Genomic DNA, 24,565 nt, shown 5'->3' on the forward strand with positions numbered 1-24,565 from the left:
CCCGGCCCGGCCCGTCCCGCCCCGGCCCGGCCCGGCCCGCCAGCCATGAGCTCCACGCAGTTCAACAAGGGGCCCTCGTACGGGCTCTCGGCTGAGGTCAAGAACCGGGTGAGTGAGGGGCGCCCCCCGCGCCCGCCGGGCTCCCCAGCCTGCGGCGGGCAGTGAGCGCTGGGACCCGGGACGACCCCGGCCCTCCCGCCCCCTCACGCCGGGGTCCTGGGGGCGCGCTCCCCGAGCCGCCCCCACCCAAGTCGGGGGGGGTCCGGCATCCCTCCCCGGCACCCAGGAGCGCGTGGGCCTCACCCCTGTCCCCGGGGCCCCCCCACCTGGACGCCTCCCTCCCTCCCAGCCCCACGCCCTTCTCGCGCGTCCAGGCCCGAGAATGCCCTGAAGGGACCCCGGCAGCCCCCTCCCCAGTGTCTGGCCGCACGTCCGTCCGCGGTTGTGTTGAAAAGGTGCCCCCCCCCCCCGGAATTTCCGCACCTCTGACACCTGGGGGGGGGGGGGGGGGGGGGGGCCGCCAAGGGCAAGCGGGAAGCGGGGGGGGGGGGCCGCCCCTGCCCGGCTGCTCCTCCGTAAGTTCCCTTTGTCCCCTTCTGACCAAGTGAGGTGACGGCTCGGGCGCCTGCGGGACGCGGGGGTCCCCGGGGTGCAGCCCTAAGTAGAGTGCGTGTGTTTCGTGACCTCGAATCCCGATGGGGCGGGGGAGACACTGTCTGAGACACGGGACGTGCGGCTCAGAGACTGGCACACACTTCTGGAGGGTCACACAGCGGGGTCCAGCCTAGGGAGGGGGCGTAGCGGGTGACCCCGGCCAGGGAGACGGCCCTTCCAGCCCGAGGGGAGTTTGTCCCGCCCGCCGGGCCCCTGGGAATGTGGCCCCGCAGCCAGCAGTCCCGGGAGCCTGCCTGGCGTGGGGGGGGGCACAGGGCAGGAGGGGGCGCGCGGCCTCCCCGAGCTCCCAGGACCCGCCTCGGCCCCTGGGACAGGGGGCGCCTTCCTGAGACACTGTTCTCCTCTCCAGCAATAACTGAATGGGGTGACGGTCTACTCAGCGCCGGTGCGGGAGCCGCCCGCCCAGCGCCGAGGGGGGTTAAGAGCTGGGTTTGTCCCCGGGGCTCAGAGGTGTCACACGAGCCGCCCAGAGCCACACACAGACTCCAACCAAGACCTGCTGCATCCAGCGCCTGCCGGCAGGAGGTCCGGGGGGGGGGCAGCACCCCCTGCCCCTCCCCCGCGGCGGCAGGAAGTGGGCGCGGGCGTGGCACCCCAGCCGGTGTGCAGGCAGTTTCCGCAGCGGCGGATGCCGACGGATGAGGCAGGTTGAGACCTGCTGTGTCTGGGATGAGGTCAGAAGGCTCCTGGTGACCAGCCCTCAGTCTGCAGGTCTGGAGAATGGGCAAGGCGATGGCCAGCCAGGGTCACTGGGGCCGCACCAGAACTGGGAAACAGCTTCCTGCGGCTTCAAGCCCACACCCTGTCCAGTTTACCAGCTCCTTAAGAGGAGGTTAAGACCTCTGGAGACCTCTGCCTGGCCCCCCGTGCCTCAGTTTACCCGTGGCTGGATGGGTGGCGGGCTGATGCCCAGCGTGTCTCTGAGCAGTCACTCGATTGCCAGCCGGCTGGGGGGTCTAGACCTCTGGGAACAGCTGGTCCCGATTTAGCAGGGAGGCAGCGTCTGCATTCCTGGCAGTTTGCGGTGAGGAGGAATGTGCTGAAGGCCGCTGGACGGGGAGGAGGGCGGCGGCAGGCGGGCCGGCCGGCGCCTCTGCCCAGAACCCCGGCCCCCAGGAGCCACCAGGGGCCCGGCCCGGCCGGGCAGCCACGCGGGGTGTCCAGACCAGCTGGCCTGTCTCAGCCTCAGCTTCTCGTTCGTCAGGGCAGGGCCGCGGGGCTGTGGGAACCTGGTCAGCGGAGCCCCGACCCTGCGTCGTGGGGCTTCCATGCAGGAACCAAGAAGTGGGGCCCGGTTCAGGAGGCCCTTATGCAAACAGTCCCACACACAGCTGGGGAAACTGAGGCACAGGGCGAGAACTGTGTCCGTGCTCCTAAGGGAGTCGGGAGCAGAGCTGAGAGTGGAAGCCGGGTCCGCAGAGGGCAGCTGTGCCGCCCTGGTGCCCCGGGAGGGCTGGGGGCAGGAAGGGTGAGCGTCCGGGGAAGGGATCTGTGCGGCACGAGTGTGCAGGCGTCCTGAGCCGGAAGCCCACTCAACTGGACAGTCGGCCACGGAATGGGGGTGGGACTTGGCTTCCTTCCCCCCGCCTCCGGGGGCCGCCCGTGCCCGCCTGCCCGCTGGCCTGGTCCCCTGACCGGCTCTGGCTGCTCTGGGCCCAGCGTTCTGGCTTGGCCTTGGGTGCCCCAGATGCCGTCATGGGAAACGTGTGTGTGTGCGCGTGCGCTTGTGGGTGACAGGTGTGCACTGATGGGGACCATGAGCGTTTTTGTCCAGCTACCCAGAGGACTGTGGAGCCAGCACTGAGCTGGGGGAGAGAGTTTGAGGGGTGGATCGTAAACGAGGACGTAGACTGTATAAAGATAAAAGCGGGGAGGAAAATGAGGCAGAGTGGCGGCGAGGACGTGAGGAGGGCTTTCGCAGCCAGGGGAGTCAGGGAAGCCTTCCCCAAGGAGGTAACCTTTAATCTGGATTGGTGACTGGATTGAAGGACGGGACCCAGCCATGCAAACATCTGAGTCAAAAGTGACAGCTGTGCAAAGGCCCTGCGGCAGTAACTGGTATGGTCATTTCAAGGAGCAGAGAAAGCTTTGGTGGTTCCTCAGTAAGTTCAACACAGGGTTACCACGTGACCCAGCAATTTCACTCCTACGTATACACTCAAGAGAATTGTACGTGGATATTCACAGTAGCCAAAGGTTGAAACAACCCAAATGCCCATCTGCGGTGGATAAATACGTGTCCATCCACACACTGGAAAATTACTTGGCCATAAATAGGAGCGAGGCGCCCACACCGCCGCCCCGCGGACGGACCCCAAACACACGACGCTCAGGGAGGGAACCAGACACGAGAGGCCACGCGGGTGTGAGTCCACATGCGTGACACGTCCAGAACAGGCTCCTCCACGGGCGGGAAGGGGCTTGTGGGGGCGGGGGGCTGGTGGAGTAGGTGATGGCTGATGGGGATCAGGTTTCCTTTGGAGAGATGGAATGTTCTGGAATTAGACTGCAGTGACAGTTGCACAATATTGTGAGTGTACTAAAAACTACCCAGTTCACGTTTTCTTTTTGAGAGCTGGCAGGGGGCAGGCAGGCTTCACGCTCCGTGCGGAGCCTGATTCAGGGCTTGATCTCACGGCCCCGGATCATGACCTGAGCTGAAATCAAGAGACAGACGTTCACCTGAGCCACCCAGGCGGCCCTGAGCCGTCCACTTTAAAACAGTTAAGGGGCGCCTGGTGGCTCAGTCTGTAAGAGGCCGACTTAGGCTCAGCTCATGACCTCACGGTTCGTGGGTTCGAGCCCCGTGTCGAGCTCTGTGCTGACAGCTCAGAGCCTGGAGCCTGCTTCCGATTCTGTCTCCCTCGCTCTCTGCCCCTCCCCTGCTCACGCTGTCTCTCTCTCTCTCTCTCTCTCTCTCCTAGAAATAAATAAAAACATTAAAAAAAACAAAAATAAATAAGCATAGAGAGGTGGGTTGATAGACAGATACAACAGAGAAGGGCAGTTTCCCTAGTGCAGGGAGACCAAGGGGGAGAGGGCGTGGGGGCGGGTCCTGGAAGGAGCCCAGAGCAGGTGTTTGTCAGCGAGATGGGAGCGGGGTCCCCGCACTGCCTCCGCCACGGACCGACCGGACTGACCGCACCCCTGTCTTCTGCTCACCCAGCTCCTGTCCAAGTATGACCCCCAGAAGGAGGCTGAGCTCCGTAGCTGGATTGAGGGGCTCACCGGCCTCTCTGTCGGGCCTGACTTCCAGAAGGGCCTCAAAGACGGCGTTATCTTGTGCACGTGAGTGCCCTGTGGGCAGGTGCTGGTCACCCTGAGCGTGGGAGCCATGAGGTCACGGGCAGCGGGAAGCGGCTGCCCTTCCCCATTCCAGGTCTCGCTTGTCTCTCGCTTTCTCATGTCGCCGCTTAGTGGGTGCTTTCTGGGGACCAGTGTCCTCCCCTCACACCCGTGCGCGGGTGGGGGCCTCTGCGTCCCCGGGGGCCTCCCTCCGCTGCATCCCTCGGCGTGGAAGTCCCCAGACTCACCCCCACGACAGTGGTCCCCAGCCTCGGGCCCTCTGCTCCCTTGCGGGTGAGGATTACATTGCAGAAGGGGAAACTGAGGCCTGGAGTGAGGTTGCTTGGGGAAGGCGTGAGTGTGGCCAACGTAGAATTGTTTCCTGGGTCCCTCCCTGCGCTAACGGAGGGTCCTGTCCCCTCCCCCCCAGGCTCATGAATAAGCTCCAGCCGGGCTCCGTGCCGAAGATCAACCGCTCCATGCAGAACTGGCATCAGGTGAGGCGCCCGTGGGCAGAACTGGGGGGTGGGGGGGCGGCAGGGGGCAGGGTCGCCTCATGCTCCTTCTGCCTCCGCCCAGCTGGAAAACCTCTCCAACTTCATCAAGGCCATGGTCAGCTACGGCATGAACCCTGTGGACCTGTTTGAGGCCAACGACCTGTTTGAGAGCGGGAACATGACGCAGGTGCAAGTGTCCCTCCTCGCCCTGGCCGGGAAGGTGAGGCCCCGAGGCGGCGCCGGCACTTCGGGGGGCGCCGCGGGGCGCGATGGATGAGATAGACACAGTCCGCCCCGTGGCGGGTTTGCGGTCTCCGGGGGGAAAGCAGACAGTGGACAAACCTTTCACTTAGAGAACTAAACACCAAGCTTCATATCTGAGTGCGGTTTGAGGGTCACGGCAAGGTTGGGAGGGGGGTGCTGAGATGTCTCAGGTGCCTCCTGGCCCCGCACGCATGGCGCCCTGTCGAGGAGGACTCCGCCCCGCGGGGACACTTGTCACAGTCCATGAAGCTCCATGGATGCGCCGTTGTCAGCCAGAGTCCGTCTCCAGATAGATTACACGGAAGTTACACGCTGTGGGAACAGCTGACCCAGGAGATCGGGCCGCCGTGCGGGGTCCAGCGACCAGGGTGGAGCGAGGGCAGGTGTCCGCGGGCTGGCGAGCTGCCCAGAGGGTCGGGAAGGAGGAGGTGACGGAGGGAGAGGGGCGAGGAGGTTTGGACGCCCCCCGAGTCCTTATCCTGAGCCGCCAGACCGCTGGTGCTGAAGCGCTGGGGGTCCGGGGGCGGCAGGAGCGGGTTGGAGCGGGGTCCCCGTGCCTCCCCCGGAGTTGCACAGTCTGGGCCCGGTGCGAGGGTCTCCGCTGCCCCCGTTGATGCTCCCAGCACCCCTCCCCTGCAGGCCAAGACAAAGGGGCTGCAGAGCGGCGTGGACATCGGCGTCAAATACTCAGAGAAGCAGGAACGCAACTTCGATGACGCCACCATGAAGGCGGGCCACTGCGTCATTGGGCTCCAGGTGGGCTCGCGGGGTGGGGTGGGGGCTTCTCAGGTGACCCCAGGTCCCCTCAAGCTCAGGGCGGCGTCTAGAGGCCTGGGGGGCACCTGACCTCTGCCGCCGCCTCCCTGCAGATGGGCACGAACAAGTGCGCCAGCCAGTCGGGCATGACAGCTTACGGCACGAGAAGGCATCTGTACGACCCCAAAAACCACATCCTGCCACCCATGGACCACTCGACCATCAGCCTCCAGATGGGCACCAACAAGTGTGCCAGCCAGGTGGGGCTCCTCGCCACCCGGCCCCCACCCCCGCCCCACCTCCCTGCCTGCCCATGTGAGCCCCCCCACTGAGAATCCCACCCTGGAGCTCCCTCAGACCTCTGCCTCAGCTTGCTGTGTGTTCCTGGAGAGGTTGCTAGCCGGCTCTGGTCCTCATTCCCCCACCCTTCCTGTGACACCCCCCCCCACCAGCCGCACAGGATTGATTGCCCCGGGGCCCCACGCACTCTGACATCCACTGACTCTCGTTTTTCCTGCCTCGCTGCATGTGCCAGGGCGGTGGGCTTGGAAGTGTTGGGCTGGCAGACGCCTCGGCCCCAAACTGGGGAGCTTCTGGGCTGGAAGGGAGAGCCGGGTCCCGACAGCCCCGGTTCCCAGGGAGGGGAGATCCACTCAGCATAGTGCCCATCCTCACCAGCCTGCCACTCTCTCCTCCCTGTCCAGGTGGGCATGACGGCTCCCGGGACCCGGCGGCACATCTACGACACCAAGCTGGGGACGGACAAGTGTGACAATTCGTCCATGTCCCTGCAGATGGGCTACACTCAGGGTGCCAACCAGAGTGGCCAGGTGTTCGGCCTGGGCCGGCAGATCTACGATGCCAAGTACTGCCCGCAGGGCCCGGCGGCCGACGGGGCTGCGGGCGACGGGCCAGGCCCGGGGGAGGCCCCGGAATACGCCCCCTACCGCCAGGAGGAAGCGGGCCACTGAGGCCCAAGCGGGGCACCTCCACACATCACCCTGTCTGCTTTTTGGGTTTTTCTGTTTTCTCTTGTTTTTCTGCTTGCCTGCGCACTGCCCGCCGGGTGTCTGTGGGGAGGGGTGGAGCCACATGCAGGTACTGGCGGTGGGCAGGGCGCCTGCCAGAGTTTCCCAAAAGGCTTTGGGCTGACCTGGGAGGGGGAGGTGTTGGGGGAAGAAACCTGGGCAGGGAGGGACCTGCCCCAAATGGCTTCCGGTGGCCTCTCCCTCTCTTCCCTTTTCTTTGCCGATCAGTTTGCGGTTTCTGTCACCAGAGAAGCTTCGGGTAGTTTTCATGAAAGAAAAATAACTTTTTTGCAGGGGAGTGGGGGCGGGGGGGCACGGTGGAAGGGGTTGCCGGAAGGAAGCAGGTCCCCTGGGAGAGGGTCTTGTGTGGACCTGGGTCTCCTTAGCACTCTCAGCGCCCCCCCCCAGGCTCCCCCAGAGACCTGGTGGAGAAACTGAGGCTCAGGCAGGACACAAAGCCAGGCCCGCCCCCACCCTTCCCTACGTGTCCCCATTCCTCTGCCAAGTGCTGCACAGGGATCCCCGCCCCGAGGCCCCCCCGGGGGACTGGCCCCCATCCAGGAGCCCTGGGACCAAGAGATAATGTGAAATGTCAACTGTGGACCAAAGGCAATAAACATCTCTTTTTAGGAAGAAACTGGTGGTGGAAGTTGGAGTCCGCCGCGGCCTGGGGGGAGGGGTGTGGCCTGGGTCCGCGGGCGGGGGGCGCTGGGCCAGCTTCTGAGGAGGTCCTCACAGCTGACCGGGAAGAGCCGAGGCCCAGGGCGCAGGTGAGTGTGGGTTGAAAACCTGCTCTGCGGGTCAGGACCTGCGGAAGCCGGAAGAGGTAGGCCCACCTCCTGGTTAGAAACGTGAGGCCCTCAGCACCCCCCCCAAGCTCCACCCTCCAGCCCCCCGGGGCTTTGCTCTGGCCATTTGCTAGGGCGGGGCAAGCTCCTATTCGTCCCCAAAGCCCCAGCACCAAGCCCACCTGCCTTTTCTCAGGGGCTCTCCCAGTGCACCTCTGTGCCTTCAGAGCTGTGGGTCCATATACTTGCTTCGTCTTCACCACAATCTTGGGAAATCCACCCAGTTCTCTGCAAAGGGATCCGGAAATCTTCAAAATGCTGTGACCGTTATGACCCAGGACTCTAATTTCAGAATGCTGGGACCCCTCCCCCTTCTGCCATAGCTGGGCCCACTGTAGGGACCAAAAGAATGATTGTGGGGGGATGGACAAACGACCAATCGAACCCCCACTTTGTGGATGGACAAGTCGAGTCCTGGGGTCATGGAGCGAGTCTGGCTAGGGTCGCTCCCCCAGGATAGAGTGGGGAGAAAGCGACCTCCTACGATGGGGAGCCACTGCACTGCAGGCGGGTACACAATGTGGGGGGAGCCCGTGGTGGGGTGAGCAGGCAACCCAGGGCCCCAGGTGACGCAGCAAGAGGGGAGCGGCTCCTTTAAGAAACCCGGCTCTGCGCGGCCTCCTCCCAGGCGCGCCTGGATTGGGCGGGCCCGGCCCGCGAGTGGCAGGGGTGACAGCCAATAGTGGGGGCGGGGGCGGGGCCGGGCGCGGCTTCCCGGGCGCAGGTGGTGAACTACTGGGCGTAGGGCTCGCTGCGGGAGACCCCTCTTAAAGGGGCCGCGATCCCTGTGGGCGCTGGGAGGGCGGCCCGAGAGGACGGGAACGGTGAGAGGGTCTGGGAGAGGAAGGAGGGTGCCGGGTGCGGCTGGATGGGGGAGGCGGGTTCCCGGCGAGCGACGGCGATGGGGCACGGACGCCCCGGGCTGCGCTCGGGCATTCGGCCCACCTGAGCGGTGACTACACCTGCAGCCGCTCCCCGCGTCAGAACTCCGGCGGGCTCTCCGGCCCGCTCTACGACGGGGAAAACGGAGGCTCCCCCACCCCAGCTCCCGCCTGGTGTGAGCCCTCCGGGGGCTCGGGGCCCAGGTCCAGCCTGGGCTGTGGCCTGGGGCGACGCCCTGCCCCTCGGGCAGCGCAGTGGGCCGAGCCGAGCCCGGATCAGGAGCCGCCGGTTCCAGGGGCCCTCAGTGCCGTCCGCTCTCCGCACTCCTCCCCTGGGGCCGGGGGCTCTTCTCCACGATCAGTGATGCCGAGGGGTGGGTAGAGCCGGGCCCTGCGCCCTGCGGGGTCACTGCGGACCCTGCCGGGCTCTCGGGGGGCCTGGGTTGGCCCTTCTTCCCGCCAGGTGTGTAAAACGTCCAGCCCTTTGCCGCCATCGCTGGGGAAGCCTGGGGCCGGGGTGGGTGGTGGATCTTTCCCAGGGCGCGGGAAGGGGGGGGCCGGACCCGGAGGCCCCCAAGGGAGGTCAGGGTGGAGTCCTGACGAGTCAAGCCGAGGCCCCTCCCCCTCGATAATTAGTTGCCAGCCTCTTGGACCCCAGCCCTGCAGCAGCGACATCCCAGGCACCCAATCAGGTGCGTGGAGGGCTTCGGGCCGGGCTCCCATTGGCCCCCTCCGCCCCTCCAGGGACCGAAGGGCACTAATAAAGTGCCTGCTGTTTGGCTCCAGGCGGAGCTCCCGCGAGCCCGGCACCATGGGCTAGAGCAGCGAGGCCCAGAGACGGCCAGGGGTTGCCCGCCGCCGCAGAGCGCGCCCTCGCCCGGCCCTCCGCCCTGTGCCCTGTGCATTCCCGCCATGGCCTTCGGGACACAGCTAATGCTGCTGCTTTGGAAAAACGTCCTGTATCGCAGGAGGCAGCCGGTAATGCCAGGACTGATGGGCCAGGCCCGGGCGGCCCGGTGCCCATCAGGGTGCCCCACTCCCCCCCTTCTGCCCCTCCCCCAGATCCAGCTCTTGGTGGAGTTGCTGTGGCCTCTGTTTCTCTTCTTCATCCTAGTGGCCGTACGCCACTCCCACCCCCCGCTGGAGCAGCACGAATGTGAGCCCCCCAGGGACCAGGCTCTTTGCGTGGGGGGAGGGGCAGGCCCTGGGTCGCGCCAGAGAGCGCAGAGGGGGCTGCCGGATAAAAGTCTGAGTGAGCACTGTGTCCGGGAGGGTGTGGACGCGGCGGGGGTGCAGGCAAGGCTCCCCACGCCCCGCGTCCCCACAGGCCACTTCCCCAACAAGCCGCTGCCCTCGGCCGGCACCGTGGCCTGGCTCCAGGGCCTCATCTGCAGCATGAACAACACCTGCTTCACGCAGACCACGCCCGCCGAGCAGCCCGGCGTCCTCAGCAACTTCAAGGACTCCCTGTGAGCAAGCGGTGGCGGGCGCGGCGGGCGCAGACACCGGGGTGTCTGCCGAGCCCCCGCCTCATGCTCTCTCTGCCCCCAGGGTCTCCCGGCTGCTGGCAGATGCTCGCACCGTCCTGGGGGGCGCGAGGGCCCGCAGGATGCTGGCCAGCCTGGGAAAGCTGATGCCAGCGCTGAGAGCGGCAGGCGGCGCTGGTGAGGGGCCAGGGCCCTCTGGGCGGCAGGGACGCTCTCTGAGCCACGACCTGCCCAGCTGTGTCATGGTCACAGGGTGGGAGCTCTCTCAAGCCAAGCTTTGCCTTAACTCGTGCTTCTGTGTGTTCCTTGCCCAGCCCCCCCTCAGCCAAGCGACCGGCCGCAGGACCACCTACCTCTGAGCACTAAGCTACTGGGGACCCTGCTTCAAGAGGTGCGATGCGGTGGGGTGAGCGCGGTGACTCTGGGACGCTGCTCTCAGGAAGTCCTCAGCCTGACCCTCTGTCGTGTGCTCTGCTCCGCTCCCACCGTGGCCTTCTGGGCTTCCCCATCCTGGGCCAGGGGCCTCTGGTCCAGCGTCCAGGCCTTTTCCTGGGCTGTCCCTGGCTCCTGGAGGGACGCGGGATGATGTCCCTCGTCCTGTTGGTGCCCAGAAAGGCTGTGTCTAGCATGGTGGCGAGGTGCCCAGCCTGTGAGACCACATGAGAGCTTGGCAAGGTGCTACACCCCTAGTGAGAACGCCATCGAGGTCATTATCACCCTTGTGGGCTTTCTCCCCAGGAATCCCTGGGGTCTGGGCTGGACCAAGCCCGGGAGTCCGTGAGCAGCTTTCTGGAGGCAGCAGAGGACCTGGCCCAGGAGGTAAGCGGCCCAGTCGGGAGACCGAAAGGGCAGGCTGCCTGGATGGGGAGCTTCGGGGGGGAGGGCAGAAGGGAGGAAGGAGAAGGTGCTCCTGGCAGGGTCGAGATGCCCCCGGTCGAGGCTGGGTGCCATGTTCTGGGGACCTCTCCAGCTCCTGGCACTGCCCAGCCTGGTGGAGCTGCGGGCGCTGCTCCGGAGACCCCAGGGGCCGAGCGGGCCCCTGGCGGCTGTGTCCGAAGTCCTCTGCAGCGCCAGGGGCCCTGGCGTCCCAGGGGGGCCCTCCCTCAACTGGTACGAGGCCACCCACCTGAAGGAGTTGGTGGGGCAGGAGCCGGCCCCGGGGCTGCCCGACAGCACCCTGAGTGAGTGACTGACCTCCAGTCTGGGAAGGCGGGCAGTGGGAATGGGTGGGGGCAGGGCCTCACGGTGCCCCCACCCCAGGCCCTGCCTGTGCTGAGCTGATGAGTTCCCTGGAGACCCACCCACTGTCCCGCCTGCTCTGGAGGGGCCTGAAGCCGCTAGTCCTGGGGAAAGTGCTGTTTACGCCCGACACGCCCTTCACCAGGCAACTCATGGCCCAGGTAAGGGCAGGAGTGGGCCTGGGTCCCTGCCTTAGCCCAGGGAGGCCGTGCCAGGCCGGAGGGAGGGCCCTGACCCGGGAGGCTTCCTGAGATGGGTGGTGGACTCAGGTGAGTGGTGGACTCAGGGTTTTGAAGAAGTTAGAGTTGGCTAGGTTGAGGGCAGGGGAACAGAATGTGCCGGTGCTCCGAGGCACTCCCCACTCAGAGGCAGGAGAGGCGAGCAGGGGTCCTCAGAGCAGGGGAGGGGTGAGAAAGAGCTGGCCTGGCATTTATCTCGGTGCCCAGGTGAACCGGACCTTCCAGGAGCTGGCCCTGCTGAAGGACCTCCAGGCAGCGTGGGCTGTGCTGGGACCCCAGCTCTTCAACTTCTTGAACGACAGCAGCAACGTGGCCCTGCTGCAGGTGAGGCCAGGACGGAGGGTGCAAGGTCTTCCGGGGCCTCCGGGGCACAGCATCCCTGCCCAGGATGTGGGGGCGAGCGTGTGCAGGGGGGGCTGTGGCGTCCAGGGTGAGAACAGGCCCAGGGGACGAGATGAGGGGTGATGGGGCCCGGAGTGCCCGATGCAAACCCCCTCCCCCTCCCCCTCCCCCTCCCGCAGAGGCTTCTGCAAGCTCAGGACAGAGGAAGGAAACGCCCAGGACCTGGAGGCCAGGCCCCGGCCCTTCTGGCCTTTCTGGATGCCCGTGTGGACGGCTACAGCTGGCAGCAGGCCCATGCTGATGTGGGGCACCTGGTGGGCATGCTGGGCCAAACCATGGAGGTGAGCTTCGCTGGGGAGCTCCGGCAGCGGTGGGGGGCGGGGGAGGTAGGGCCCAGCCCGGCCATCCTAGGGCACAGGGGAGCCCTGGGAGGCTGAGGTGGGACACAGAGGGGCCCTGAAGACACCTGATGGCCGAAGTGGGCTGCGCCCTGGGGGCCCCGGGGAAGAAGCACTGCCTGGCAGCGAGGTTCAGGGGAGGAGCCGGGCCCCCAGGACCCACGCCCAGCCCTTCGTCAGTGTGTTACCCTGGACAAGCTGGAGGCGGCCCCCTCAGAGGCAGCCCTGGTGGCGCGGGCCCTGGAGCTGCTAGAGGAGCATCGCTTCTGGGCGGGCATCGTCTTCCTGGGGCCCGAGGAGGCCCCGGGCCCTGCACGGCCCGCAGGCCCCGGGCACCTGCGCATCAAGATCCGCATGGACATCGATGCAGTCACGAGAACGAACAGGATCAGGGACAGGTGGGGGCGGGGCGCCCCTCCTACGGGCGCTGGGAGAGGGACACCCCTTGGGCCGATTGGGGTCTGCGGCGTGTGGGGCCTCCGTGGGGCGTGGCACCTTGTGCTCCGGTTTGCGGATGCGGAGCCCCTGCGCGAGGGCGCGGGCACAGCCAAGGCGGTGATGGGCAGGGCCGTCGGGGTCCCCGGCCGCTCCCGGCAGCCCACCACCGTGCCCCACGCAGGTTCTGGGACCCTGGCCCGGCTGCTGACCCCTTGACAGACCTGCGCTATGTGTGGGGCGGCTTCGTGTACCTGCAAGACCTGCTGGAGCGCGCGGCCGTGCGCCTGCTCAGCGGAACCGAGTCGCGCGCCGGCTTCTACCTGCAGCAGATGCCCTACCCGTGCCACGTGGACGACGCGTGAGCGCCCCGCCCCGCCCCGCCCCGCCCCGCCCCGCGAGTCCGCCCCCCTCCCCCTCCCCCTCCCCCACCCCGCGAGTCCGCCCCGCCCCCGCCCCGCCCCCGCCCCGCCACTGGGGAGCAGCCCTGGGGAAGGCGCCCCCCACCCCCGCCCCACCACCCCACCGCAAGACCTCCCCCCTTCGCCCATCGCCTGCGTGAGCTGCAGTGACCCTGGAGAGCGACACTCACCCGGAAGTCTCTAATCCCAGCCATAAAGGGGCCACCTGCCTTTCTGAATCTGTGATTTTATAGCAAAATGAAGAGATAAGTCAGCTTTGATTCTGGCTCCGTTTTATGGGCTTATGCTTTTATTCCCTCTCTCGTTCGGGNCCCCGCGAGTCCGCCCTCCATCAGATCTTTGGGTCCCCCTGGCTCGGGTTCGGGCTCCATTATGGAACATTCATACAGCCGAGGCAGTGAGCCACTGGTGTGGGAGGACCGCTCCCCGACCTGTAGCGGGAGAAACGGGGATCCCCGAGGGGCTGGGGTCCCTGGGTGCATGGAGAACGCGGCCAGTGAGGACAGCTGGGGTTCTAAGGCTGGAACAGGGATCAGGGACCGTCCTGGGCTGGCTGCGCCCCCAGATCTCCAGGTGCCCCACTGTCCCGCCAGTGGGGGCGGTGCGGGGTCTCGGGCCTCGGCCTCAGCCGCCCCCGCCCCCCGCCCCCCGCCTCAGGTTCCTGCGTGTCCTCGGCCGGTCGCTGCCGCTGTTCCTGACGCTCGCCTGGATCTACTCGGTGGCGCTGACGGTGAAGGCCGTGGTGCGAGAGAAGGAAACGAGGCTGCGCTGCACGATGCAGGCCATGGGGCTCGGCCGCGGGGTGCTCTGGCTCGGCTGGTTCCTCAGCTGCCTTGCGCCCTTCCTCCTCAGCACCGCGCTGCTTGTACTGGTGCTCAAGGTGGGCCTGCCTCAGTCTTCCGGGCTGCGGGGTGGGCGCGTGGGCACAGGCCAGAGGCGCCTGGCAGAGGCGGCCATGCGCGTGGGCCCCTGGGCAAATCCGGGAGCCTCACCAGCCCTCCGTGCTCTCGCAGCTCGGGGACATCCTCCCCTATAGCCACCCGGCCGTGGTCTTCTTCTTCTTGGCGGCTTTCGCCGTGGCCACCGTGGTCCAGAGCTTCCTCCTGAGCGCCTTCTTCTCCCGTGCCAACCTGGCAGCCGCGTGCGGAGGCCTCGCCTACTTCGTGCTCTACCTGCCCTACGTGCTGTGTGTGGCCTGGCGGGACGAGCTGCCCGCGAGTGGTCTCGTGGCCGTGGTGAGGCCCGCGGTGGCCGGGGGCGGGGGCGGGGGGGGTGTTGGGGGCCTGGCTTCCTTCGCTTGTTGATGCCCCGTCCCCACCGCAGAGCCTTCTGTCGCCTGTGGCCTTCGGGTTCGGCTGCGAGAGCCTGGCGCTGCTAGAGGAGCAGGGTGAGGGCGCGCAGTGGCACAGCGCGGGCACCGGGCCCGCCCCCGGCGTCTTCAGCCTGGCCCAGGTCTCCGGCATCCTGCTGCTGGACGCTGTGCTCTATGGCCTTGCCACGTGGTACCTGGAGGCGGTCTGCCCAGGTGGGCCCCGCGGGTGCAGCAGGGACACAGCGCAGGGGCGTGCCTGCGGCGGGGTGCTGGGCCGAGGGGCCGAGCGGGACCTGGGGGCCGTCCTAGGTGACAGGGTGGCGCCTTCTGGCATCTAGGCACGGGGGCTGCGTTCGAGGGACGGCCTGGGGCAGGCCGATGGGGTGTCCTGGCCGGGTCCCAGGCGGACGGATGGCCAGGAGCTGGCGCGCCCCGGGGCGGTGGGCTCGGGGTGACTGAGCATCGCTCCTCCCAGGCCAGTACGGGATCCCCAAACCGTGGAACTTTCCCTTTCGGAGAAGCTATTGGTTTGGACCTCGTTCCCCCAAGGGGTCCGCCCCGCCTCCCACCCCGAAGGACCCAGAGGGTGAGCCCCGAGGAGCCCAGCAGTGGCTTCCCTGTCTGTACCCCCACGTCCGCCAAAGCCCCGGGGTCCGGCCGAGCCCCGTCCTCTGCACACCTCTGCCCCGCAGGCTCCCCGGGGCTCCCCTAATTCCCACGGGCCCCGGCCCGACGGGTCCCGGACTCCACAGGCCGGCGTTAGCGGCCTCCCGGCTCCTGCAGAGCTCCGCCTGCAAAGGGCTCCACGGTCGAGCCTGCCCTCCTCCCGCAGTGCTGACGGAAGAGGTCCCAGCCGGCCTGATCCCGGGGGTCTCCGTGCGGGGCCTGGAAAAGCGCTTTCCCGGCAACCCCCGGCCAGCCCTGCGTGGGCTCAGCCTGGACTTCTACCAGGGCCAGATCACCGCCTTGCTGGGCCACAACGGAGCCGGAAAGACTACCACACTGTGAGCAGCTGCTACTGCTCCGCTTTCCCCCGGCCTCAGCTTGCACATCTGCTCAATGGGAGAGGTGTCTGGGGTCTCTCCATGGGAGCTCGGGACCCCCCCAGTCCACTTGGGGTGCACAGCAGGTAGATAACCATGTTCTCTGAGCCTCAGTGTCTCTTCTCTATAGAATGGGGACGTAACATACCATGGCCCTGGGTATACAGTAGGTGCCTTTTAAGTGCTTTTGCTCCTTCTCTGGGGGTGTCTGTTTCCTCCTCGGAAGGGGCAGCTGCTCTGAGACCCCTTCACCCCCAGGTCCATACTGAGTGGCCTCTTCCCGCCCACTGGGGGCTCCGCCTGCATCCTGGGCCGTGATGTCCAGTCCAGCATGGCCGCCATCCGGCCCCACCTGGGCGTCTGCCCGCAGTACAACGTGCTGTTTGACATGTGCGTCTCGGAGGGCCCGGGGTCGGCGTGGGGTGGCCGGGGGCGGGGCGTTCCCGGGACCCTGCCTGCCGCCGCTTTCCTGTGTGGCTGCAGGCTGACCGTGGAGGAGCACATCTGGTTCTACGGGCGGCTGAAGGGTCTGAGCGCGGGAGCCGTGGGCCCCGAGCAGGCCCGCCTGCTGCAGGACGTGGGGCTCGTCCCCAAGCGGCATGTGCAGACGCGCCACCTCTCCGGTGAGCCTGGCTGGGGAGGAGCCTCCGGGTCGGGAGAGACGAAGCCGGCAAGGGGGTTGGGACTTTATGCTACGAAGCTGGAGGCAACACCAGGTCCTGGGGACCCATGGGGGTGGGGAGAGGGGGCCCGGGGACGGGACGCAGTCCTGCCCGTGGCTGAGGGGGCCCCCACGCCTGTCTCTGCCCAGGTGGAATGCAGCGGAAACTGTCAGTGGCCATCGCCTTCGTGGGCGGTTCCCAGGTCGTCATCCTGGATGAACCCACAGCTGGCGTGGACCCTGCTTCCCGCCGCAGCATCTGGGAGCTGCTGCTCAAGTACCGGGAAGGTAAGAGTCGGGGGAGCCACAAGGACCCCCCCTAGATTTCGTTTCAGGGGCCAGAAAAAGTTTCTGATGAAGAAGTGCTTGGAATGGGGTTTTGAGGGACGAATAGGAGTTGGATGCACAGGGCAGGCCATTCCTGGCAGAGGCCACAGCGTGGGCAAAGGCCTTGCGGCCTGATGGCATGCGTGATTCGGGTTCTCGGGCCCAGGTCGCACGCTTATCCTCTCCACCCACCACCTGGATGAGGCGGAGCTCCTGGGGGACCGCGTGGCGGTGGTGGCGGCTGGCCGCTTGTGCTGCTGCGGCTCCCCACTCTTCCTGCGTCGTCACTTGGGCTCTGGCTACTACCTGACGCTGGTGAAGGAGCCCCTGTCCCCGGCTGCCAGCAAAAAGGTGAGGACCTGACTGACCTCTGATCCCCGACCGCCAAGGCTCCAGCCCAGGGGCCGTGGCGGTCAGTCGGTGCCCCTCTGCCCGCAGGGTAACACCGCCTCGGAGGATGCCGGGCAGAGAAGAGAGCCCGTCGAGCAGGGCAGCACGGCTGGTGAGAACCTAAGGGAAGGGCCGGTGTGGGGGCTTGATTCAGGACTGGACCCCTGACCTCTGACCCCTTGGGCTTCACACCCGACCTCCACTCCCCTCCTGCCCTGGGTGCTTACCCCTAACCTCCTCTGCCTGCAGAGACCGGCTCCCCGTGGGCCACCCAAGCCCCTCCCCCCGCTCAGCGCCCTTGACCTGCCCCCGCCCCCGTCCGCCCAGGTCCCGCCCAGCTGCTGTCCCTCGTGCGGCGCCTGGTGCCCGGGGCCCGGCTGGTGGAGGTGCTGCCCCACGAGCTGGTGCTGGTGCTGCCCTATGGGGGCGCCCTGGACGGCAGCTTTGCCAGGCTCTTCTGTGAGCTGGACCAGCGGCTGGGGGAGCTGGGGCTGGCCAGCTACGGGATCTCGGACACCAGCCTTGAAGAGGTGCGGCTGCCAGGGGTGGGGGCGCCGGGAGGGTGAGGAGGGGTCTGTGACTGGCTGCAGCAGGCCCCAGGGAGGAGGCAGGGCGCCCGCAGAGGGCTGGAGGCTGGGAGTCGCCTGGGGAGGCCCGGGGACCCACGGCACCTGTGGGGTCCCAGGCTGAGCCCCCACTGTCTCCCCAGATCTTCCTGAAGGTGACAGAGGATCATGCTGTGGACAGGGACCCAGAAGACGCGGCTGCAGGTCCCTGTCCCTGACCCTGACCCTGACCCTGACCCTGACCCTGACCCCTCGCCCTGGTTCAGAGTTAGACTTGACTTTAGACCGAGTCCCCACCCTTGGTTGAGTCTGAAGGCATAGCCTTGGCCTCCACCCTGATTCCCGACACCCTCTGTCTGTGACCCTGGGCCTTGACTCAGACCCTAGGCTGAACGGTGACCCTCGAATCTGACCCCCGTCCCTGAACCCCCCACAGAAGGCAGCCGCAAGCGGGACCCGTGCACAGGCCTCGCTCGCCCAGATGTGACCCCGCGGCTCAAGATTGTGCCAGAAGAGTCGGTCCTGGAGGACGGCGAGCTGGGTGAGTTGTCCTGCCCCGAGCCTGCGGTCCCCGCCTGTCCCCCACAGCGTGTGCGCTGACCCCTCCGTCCCCTGCAGCAAGGTCCGCCCCGGAAACACAGGCCCTGCGCGGCCTCGGGCCAGACACGGCGGGCCGCGTACAGGGCTGGGCGCTGACCCGCCAGCAGCTCCGGGCCCTGCTGCTCAAGCGCTTTCTGCTTGCCCGCCGCAGCCGCCGTGGCCTGTTCACACAGGTGAGGGGGGCCGGGCGCCCGAGGAGGCTGCGCGGGGGACCTGGGTGCCTGTTCTCTGCTCCCACCACGTGTCACCCATTTGGCGCTTAACCCGAGAGGTCTCCCCCGGTCTGAGCACCGTTATGAAAGCACCGGGGAGCCATGGGTGGTTCTAGTGCAGGAGCCGGGGAGGAACCCAGCCAGCCTGGAGGTGAGCTGGGCGGCTCTGACGGGCCCGTCCTGCAGATCGTGCTGCCCGCCCTCTTTGTGGGCCTGGCGCTGCTGTTCAGTCTGCTGGCGCCCCCTTTCGGACCCTACCCGGCTCTGCGCCTCACTCCCAGCATGTATGGTGCCCACGTGTCCTTCTTCAGGTGGGTACAGAGGACGGGGGGCTGGGGCAGAAGGCCAGGGGCACAGACCTGACTCCGAGACCCCCTCCCCCCCTCCCCCCCCTCCCCTCCCCTCCCCTCCCCTCCCCTCCCAGTGAGGATGCCCCAGGGCCTTCGGACCGAGCCCCGCTGCTGGAGACGCTGCTGCAGGAGGCAGGGCTGGAGACCTACCTGCCCAACAGCTCCACCGGGTGAGGCCCCGCCTTGTGCCTCGCGGGCCTTCGGCCCTTGGGGCTTCGGCTGGTGGGCCTGCCGGGGTGGGGGGGGTGTTCGGACCAGGCCGATGCCCACAGCCCTGCCCCCGCAGGACGCCTGAGTGCATGCCGCCTGCCGCCTGCCTGTTCTGGGTGCCCGATGTTCCTGCGGACGTCGCCGAGGTCTTGGCCAAGGGCAACTGGACCCCAGAGTCTCCGTCCCCGGCCTGCCGCTGCAGCCAGCCCAGCGCCCGGCGCCTGCTCCCCGACTGCCCGGCCGCGGCTGGCGGCCTCCCTCCGCCCCAGGCGCTGGCCCGCTCAGGCGAGCTGGTACAGAACCTGACGGGCCGGAACCTGACCGACTTCTTGACCAAGACCTACCCCCGCCTGGTGCGCCAGGGGTGAGCCGCCACCTGCGCTCCGTTTGCCCAGAGGAGGGGGCAGGTGCCTCAGGACCACTCTCCGGGCCCCGCCTCCCTGTCTCCCCCCGGCTCCCCTCCATCTCTCCTCCATCTCTCGCTGTCTCTGTCTGTCCCTCCTGCAGCCTGAAGACCAAGAAGTGGGTGAACGAGGTCAGGTGAGGAGGGTCTGTTCCCGCGTCCCCTGCCCACCCGCTAGGAGGCTTTCCCACCCCGCCCTCCTGCCCGCCCTGACCCCACTGCCCCACAGGTATGGGGGCTTCTCCCTGGGGGGCCGAGACCCAGGCCTGCCCTCAGGGCGAGAGGTGAGCCGCTCAGTGCAGGAGCTGCGGGTACTGCTGAGCCCCAAGCCCGGCGGGGCCCTCGACCACATCCTGAACAACCTCACCGCGTGGGCCCACGGCCTGGACACCGAGGACAGCCTCAAGGTGGGAACCGGGGGGCGCGGGCCGGTGGCCGGCAGGGGTGGGTCTAAGGCTGCGCTCTGACCCCTCGGCCCCGACACCCCCATCCTAGATCTGGTTCAACAACAAGGGCTGGCACGCCATGGTGGCCTTCGTCAACAGAGCCAACAACGCCCTCCTCCGTGCCCAGCTGCCCCCAGGCCCGGCCCGCCACGCCCACAGCATCACCACGCTCAACCACCCCCTGAACCTCACCAAGGAGCAGCTGTCCGAGGCCGCGCTGTAAGCCCCCCGCCCAGCTCGGGGCCCAGCGGCCGCGGCTGCCCGCTCCCTCGCAGGCCGGGGCCACGCGACCCTGTCGGGCCCCCCTGCGGCTCACACGTCCTCACTACGTCCGCTGTGACCCTACCGCGCGGTCTGTGCAACGCCTGCCCGTCAAGCAGCGACCCCCCGCCCCCCCGCTCGCCCCAAACGGCCCCGCGTGTGGACCTGCCCGGTCGGTGGGCAGGGGGCCTCTGAGCCGCGCATGCGCCCTTGCCCACAGGAAGGCCTCCTCCGTGGACGTGCTCGTTTCTATCTGCGTGGTTTTTGCCATGTCCTTCGTGCCAGCCAGCTTCACCCTTGTTCTCATCGAGGAGCGTGTGACCCGGGCCAAGCATCTGCAGTTCATGGGGGGCCTGCCTCCCACTCTTTACTGGCTCAGCAACTTTCTCTGGGACATGGTGCGGGGGTGCCCGGGGGGTGGGGCGCCGGCCGCCTCTCGCTGCCGCCCCTTCCCTGCCCCTTCGCGCCGGCGCTCCTCCAGGACCGTCTGGGTGCCGGCGGGGGCTCGTGGGAGACTCCGCGTCCCGCCACCCCGCAGCCCAGGGAGGTTGGGGTAGGGGCACAGGGAAGAGGGCGGCCGCTCCTGCTCCCGCCGGGTGACGGGGTGGTTCCGGTCCGCGCAGTGTAACTACGTGGTGTCGGCGTGCATCGTGGTGCTCATCTTCCTGGCTTTCCAGCAGAGGGCGTACGTGGCTCCTGCCAACCTGCCCGCGCTCCTGCTGCTGTTACTACTGTACGGGTGAGGCGTGAGGCGTCCCAGGCCTTACCGCGCTGCCCCAGCGCCGAGTACTGTTGCGGGAGCCGGGACTCCGTGCCAGCTCCCGAGGAGAGAACAGGGAGGGCTGAGGTGCTCCCCAGTGGCCTTAAAAGCTCATCTTGCCTCGGGGCGCCTGGCAGGCCCAGTCGGTAGTGTGTGCGACTCTTGATCTTGGGGTGGTGAGGTCTACCACGTTGAGGGTAGAGTTTAAACTTTGTATGACATTTATTTATTTTTGAGAGACAGAGTGCAAGTGGGGGAGGGGCAGAGAGGGAGACACAGAATCCGAAGCAGCTCCAGGCTCTGAGCTGTCAGCACAGAGCCCGACGCGGGGCTCAAACCCACGAACCGTGAGATCATGACCTGAGCCAAAGTCGGACGTTTAACCGACTGAGCCACCCAGGAGCCCCTAAATTTTTATTTTAGAGTGAGAGAGTGCAAGCAGGGGACGGGGGGAGAGGGAGAGGGAGAGAATCTCAAGCAGGCTCCACACTCAGCGAGGAGCCCCATGAGACCCTGGGGTCATGATCTGTGCTGAAAACAAGAATTAGACCCTTAACCAGCTGAGCCGCCCAGGCGCCCCCCTCATCTTGACTTCGGTCGAGACCCCGTAGCAGGGAAGATGGGGGAGAGCTGTATCCCTCTCGATACAGAGGAATTCCTCGAAGGCTGCTCGGCCTGCTGTCCGTGTGGTTACCTGGTGCCGCCTCTTGCCCCTCAGCTGGTCGATCACGCCGCTCATGTACCCAGCCTCGCTCTTCTTCTCCGTGCCCAGCACGGCCTACGTGGTGCTCACCTGCGTCAACCTCTTCATCGGCATCAATGGCAGCATGGCCACCTTCGTGCTCGAGCTCTTCCCTGATCAGGTCTGGGCCTCAGGCCTGGGACTGGGCGGGGGCATCGGCCTCAGCCCCTGGTCCACCTCCCTCTTCCTCTCCCGAGCAGAAGCTGCAGGAAGTGAGCCGGACCCTGAAACGGGTCTTCCTGATCTTCCCCCACTTCTGCCTGGGCCGGGGGCTCATTGATATGGTGCGGAACCAGGCCGTGGCTGATGCCTTTGAGCGCTTAGGTGAGAACTTCCCCCCAGGTGGGGAACTGCCAGCCGGGTCCATAACCCAGGGTAGGGACAAACAGCAGCTCCCAGGAAGAGAACTAGAGGCCTTCGGCAGCCCCAAATTGGATCAACCTAGAGGTACAGCCAAGCACTCATAAAAGCTAATTATGTCCTGGGTCATATCACAAGATGTTTAAAGCCCTAAATAAGGGAGATGGTAATACCACTGTTGCCCATACCATTTAGACCTCGGCTGAGTGGCCCATCCAGTTCTCGGTCCCTTCCCTTAAAAACCCGAGGTGACGTGGATGGGGCGGGGCCCAGAAACCAGGCATCTCCCCCCACGATCCAGGTCTTCCTTCCTGTCACCACAGGAGACGGGCAGTTCCGGTCCCCCCTGCGCTGGGAGGTGGTTGGCAGGAACCTCTTGGCCCTGGTGGTCCAGGGGCCCCTCTTCCTCCTCGTCACGCTTTTGCTGCAGCACAGAGACCGCCTCCTGCCACAGTCAGTGGGGGCGGGGTAAGGGCGGGAGGGGCCAGGGCTGGCCCCGGGCCCAACCCGCTCTCTGTCCTCAGACCCCGGCTGCGGTCACTGCCGTCCCTGGGGGAGGAAGATGAGGACGTGGCCCGCGAGCGTGAGCGGGTGGCCCGAGGGGCCACCCAGGGGGACGTGCTGGTGTTGAGAGACCTCACCAAGGTGGGTGCGGAGTGCTGGTTGGGGGCTCCCGCTGGCCCACCCGCCCCCTCAGGGATCTGACCTCCCCCCAGGTGTACCATGGGCAGAGGACGCCAGCTGTCGACCGCCTGTGCCTGGGGATCCCCCCTGGTGAGGTGAGAGTCCAGGGTGAAGGTCCTGGGGCAGGGGCGGTGAGGGCTGCCCCCCCCCCGTGTGCCCACTGCCCTGACTGAACGCTGCCATGCGCCTACTACCCTCTACTGAGCACCCACTGTGCACCTGCTGCCCTTCAGTGAACACGTGACCACAGGCGCCTGCACCTTGAGCAGCTACGGGCCGCCAACACTTCAGCTCCTATTTTGTGCTACCAGACGCTCATTAGGCTCCTACTGTATGCTCTCACTTATTCAGTCCTGCCTGTGCAATAAGGTCTTGGCCCCTGTGGAGGCCGAGCAGGTGATTATCGGGCCCCTGCGGGTGCCCACACGCGTGTCCGGAATGTTAGTCCAACAGCCCCTGTTTGAGAACCAACCGAATTGCAGGTCCCCTTGCGTGTGCGCGAGTAAAGCAGGGGAACGCTGCCGTCACCTCTGTGAGGACCGACCTGTCGGCTCCACGGTACCGAGCGGCCCGTGCCGCGCGCACACCTGCCGAGCGCGTGCTCACGGCCAGTACCCTTGGGCGCGCACTTTGATCAGCTCACGTTCACGCGACTACTGTGTGCGCTGAGTGCGCCGTATCAGCCGCGTGCTGGGGGCCCGCACGCAGCTGGACACGGTGTGGAGTCCGTGTCCGTCGCAGTCGTTGCATAGTAAGCACCTGCTGTGTGCCGGCCGCCCTCTCCGCCTCGGGCTGACGGCCGCTGAGCGCTCCCTGCGCGCCTCTGTCCGCCCTACCCGCCGGCAGGAAACGGTCCGACGCGAGGGCCCTGCTGCCCGCGGAGCGCTGCACAGGGTGCCTGCTGCGTGCCGGCCACCGCTCCCTGCTAAGGGGCGGCTCTACATTCACCTGCCCACCCCCCGTGTCCGCCCCGGGGGCCCCTCGCTCCCAGCCCTCCTGCAGAAACTGGGGGCCCCACCCCGGGAACGAGGGACACCGGGATCGGGAGGGGAGGCCTTGCTGAGGGCCGGTGCCCCCCTCCCCCCCAGTGTTTCGGGCTGCTGGGAGTGAACGGAGCCGGGAAGACGTCCACGTTCCGCATGGTGACGGGGGACACGCGGCCCAGCGGCGGTGAGGCTGTGCTGGCTGGCTGCAGGTGCGGGGCGCGGGCGGGCTCCCCCCACCCCGTCTCTAACCGGGGTGCTCCACGGTGCTCCAGGGTGGGTGGGCCCTGAGGCCCCCGTTTGCCTCCCGAGTGGCCAGGGCCTAGCCAATTCGCTGAGCCCCGGCCCCTACCCCCAGTGTAGCCCGGGAACCTTCCGCCGCACACCGCCACATGGGCTACTGCCCCCAATCAGACGCCGTCTTCGAGCTGCTGACCGGCCGCCAGCACCTGGAGCTGTTCGCGCGCCTGCGCGGTGTCCCGGAGGCGCAGGTTCCCCAGGTGGCCGCCCCCTCCCTCCTTCCAGGATCGCAGCCCGGCTCTCCGCCCCCCAGTTCCTGCACCTGCCGGGTTCCTACCGCACCCGACTTTCCCGGCCGTGACCCCGCCCACGCCCGCCTCGGCCCCGCCCACGCCCGCCTCGGCCCCGCCCACGCCCGCCTCGGCCCCGCCCACCACCGCCTCGGCCCCGCCCGCCACCGCCTCGGCCCCGCCCGCCACCGCCTCGGCCCCGCCTCCCACTGAGGGCTCCCTGCTTTCCTGGCCGGGTCACACCCCTCCCGCTTTCACCCTGGCTCCGTCCTCTATCTACCTTCCCCCATCTTTACCCTAGTGTCTTGCACACACAGCCCCCCCAACGTTTACTGCCCACCCCTCCGCTCACCGCCCTCCCCCCGCCCCTTCCCCCTCCTGTTCCCGGCCCCCCTCCCCCCTTCCCGCCCCCCTGCAGACCGCGAGCCTGGGCCTGGAGCGCCTGGGGCTCCGCCCGTTTGCTGACCGACCTGCGGGCACGTACAGCGGAGGCAACAAGAGGAAGCTGGCTACGGCCGTGGCGCTGGTGGGGGACCCGGCTGTGGTCTTTCTGGTGCGTGGGGCCGGGGCCGGGGCGGGGCCCGGGGGAGAGGGCCCGGCTCGGCTTACGGCGTCTCCCCCTGCCACCCCCAAGGACGAGCCGACCACGGGCATGGACCCCAGCTCTCGGCGCTTCCTGTGGAACAGCCTCCTGGCCGTGGTGCGGGCGGGCCGCTCCGTGGTGCTCACCTCGCACAGGTGGGGCCCGCGCTGGCCGCTAGCCCGGCCTCAGGGTCCAGGTGGCCCAGGCCCCAGCGCGGCGGCCAGAGCGTGGGGGCGGCGCGGAGAGGGCTGCGCTCGGCGGGGTCCCGGCCTGGCTGCTGCGGGCCCGGCCACAGGCGGCCGAGCCCGGCGGGGGCTGACGGCGCCCCCCCCCCCCCCCCCCCCCC

The 24,565-nt window shown here is 67.4% G+C and overlaps 2 protein-coding genes across 11 annotated transcripts in view; both read left to right on the top strand.

Moving 5' to 3' along the window:
- Positions 1-7,142, top strand: CNN2 (calponin 2). 2 transcript variants are annotated; one of them, XM_039248196.1, is made up of 7 exons: positions 1-108; positions 3,842-3,963; positions 4,391-4,457; positions 4,540-4,677; positions 5,361-5,477; positions 5,591-5,737; positions 6,182-7,142. In XM_039248196.1, the coding sequence occupies exons 1-7, from the start codon at positions 46-48 to the stop codon at positions 6,446-6,448; spliced, it is 921 nt and encodes a 306-aa protein (XP_039104127.1). In that variant the 5' UTR covers positions 1-45; the 3' UTR covers positions 6,449-7,142. The 2 variants fall into 2 exon arrangements, with proteins under 2 accessions (XP_039104127.1, XP_039104125.1); XM_039248194.1 differs by lacking the exon at positions 1-108 and adding an exon at positions 2,312-3,040.
- A 944-nt stretch (positions 7,143-8,086) lies between these two features.
- Positions 8,087-24,565, top strand: part of ABCA7 (ATP binding cassette subfamily A member 7) — a 17,755-nt gene continuing 1,276 nt past the window's right edge. Inside the window, exons 1-45 of one of the 9 annotated variants that reach the window (XM_039248161.1) lie at positions 8,087-8,697; positions 8,871-8,926; positions 9,021-9,212; positions 9,297-9,390; positions 9,562-9,703; positions 9,786-9,898; positions 10,036-10,112; positions 10,460-10,540; positions 10,692-10,902; positions 10,982-11,121; positions 11,407-11,523; positions 11,721-11,882; positions 12,120-12,337; positions 12,559-12,735; positions 13,454-13,676; positions 13,810-14,031; positions 14,120-14,321; positions 14,584-14,694; positions 14,941-15,112; positions 15,410-15,541; positions 15,635-15,774; positions 15,963-16,100; positions 16,306-16,490; positions 16,578-16,641; positions 16,857-17,059; positions 17,239-17,299; positions 17,532-17,636; positions 17,714-17,868; positions 18,094-18,218; positions 18,332-18,427; positions 18,544-18,831; positions 18,975-19,007; positions 19,100-19,277; positions 19,366-19,535; positions 19,798-19,975; positions 20,201-20,316; positions 21,056-21,200; positions 21,280-21,403; positions 21,763-21,892; positions 21,964-22,084; positions 22,156-22,218; positions 23,212-23,318; positions 23,465-23,606; positions 24,055-24,189; positions 24,271-24,374. In XM_039248161.1, the coding sequence (XP_039104092.1) occupies positions 9,147-9,212; positions 9,297-9,390; positions 9,562-9,703; positions 9,786-9,898; positions 10,036-10,112; positions 10,460-10,540; positions 10,692-10,902; positions 10,982-11,121; positions 11,407-11,523; positions 11,721-11,882; positions 12,120-12,337; positions 12,559-12,735; positions 13,454-13,676; positions 13,810-14,031; positions 14,120-14,321; positions 14,584-14,694; positions 14,941-15,112; positions 15,410-15,541; positions 15,635-15,774; positions 15,963-16,100; positions 16,306-16,490; positions 16,578-16,641; positions 16,857-17,059; positions 17,239-17,299; positions 17,532-17,636; positions 17,714-17,868; positions 18,094-18,218; positions 18,332-18,427; positions 18,544-18,831; positions 18,975-19,007; positions 19,100-19,277; positions 19,366-19,535; positions 19,798-19,975; positions 20,201-20,316; positions 21,056-21,200; positions 21,280-21,403; positions 21,763-21,892; positions 21,964-22,084; positions 22,156-22,218; positions 23,212-23,318; positions 23,465-23,606; positions 24,055-24,189; positions 24,271-24,374 (5,966 nt within the window). In that variant the 5' untranslated portion in view covers positions 8,087-8,697; positions 8,871-8,926; positions 9,021-9,146. The other 8 variants (XM_039248162.1, XM_039248164.1, XM_039248165.1 and 5 more) reach the window with 8 other exon arrangements.

The sequence above is a fragment of the Hyaena hyaena genome, unplaced genomic scaffold, assembly GCF_003009895.1.
Source record: "Hyaena hyaena isolate Hyena2069 unplaced genomic scaffold, ASM300989v1 scaffold_302, whole genome shotgun sequence".
NCBI lineage: Eukaryota > Metazoa > Chordata > Mammalia > Carnivora > Hyaenidae > Hyaena > Hyaena hyaena.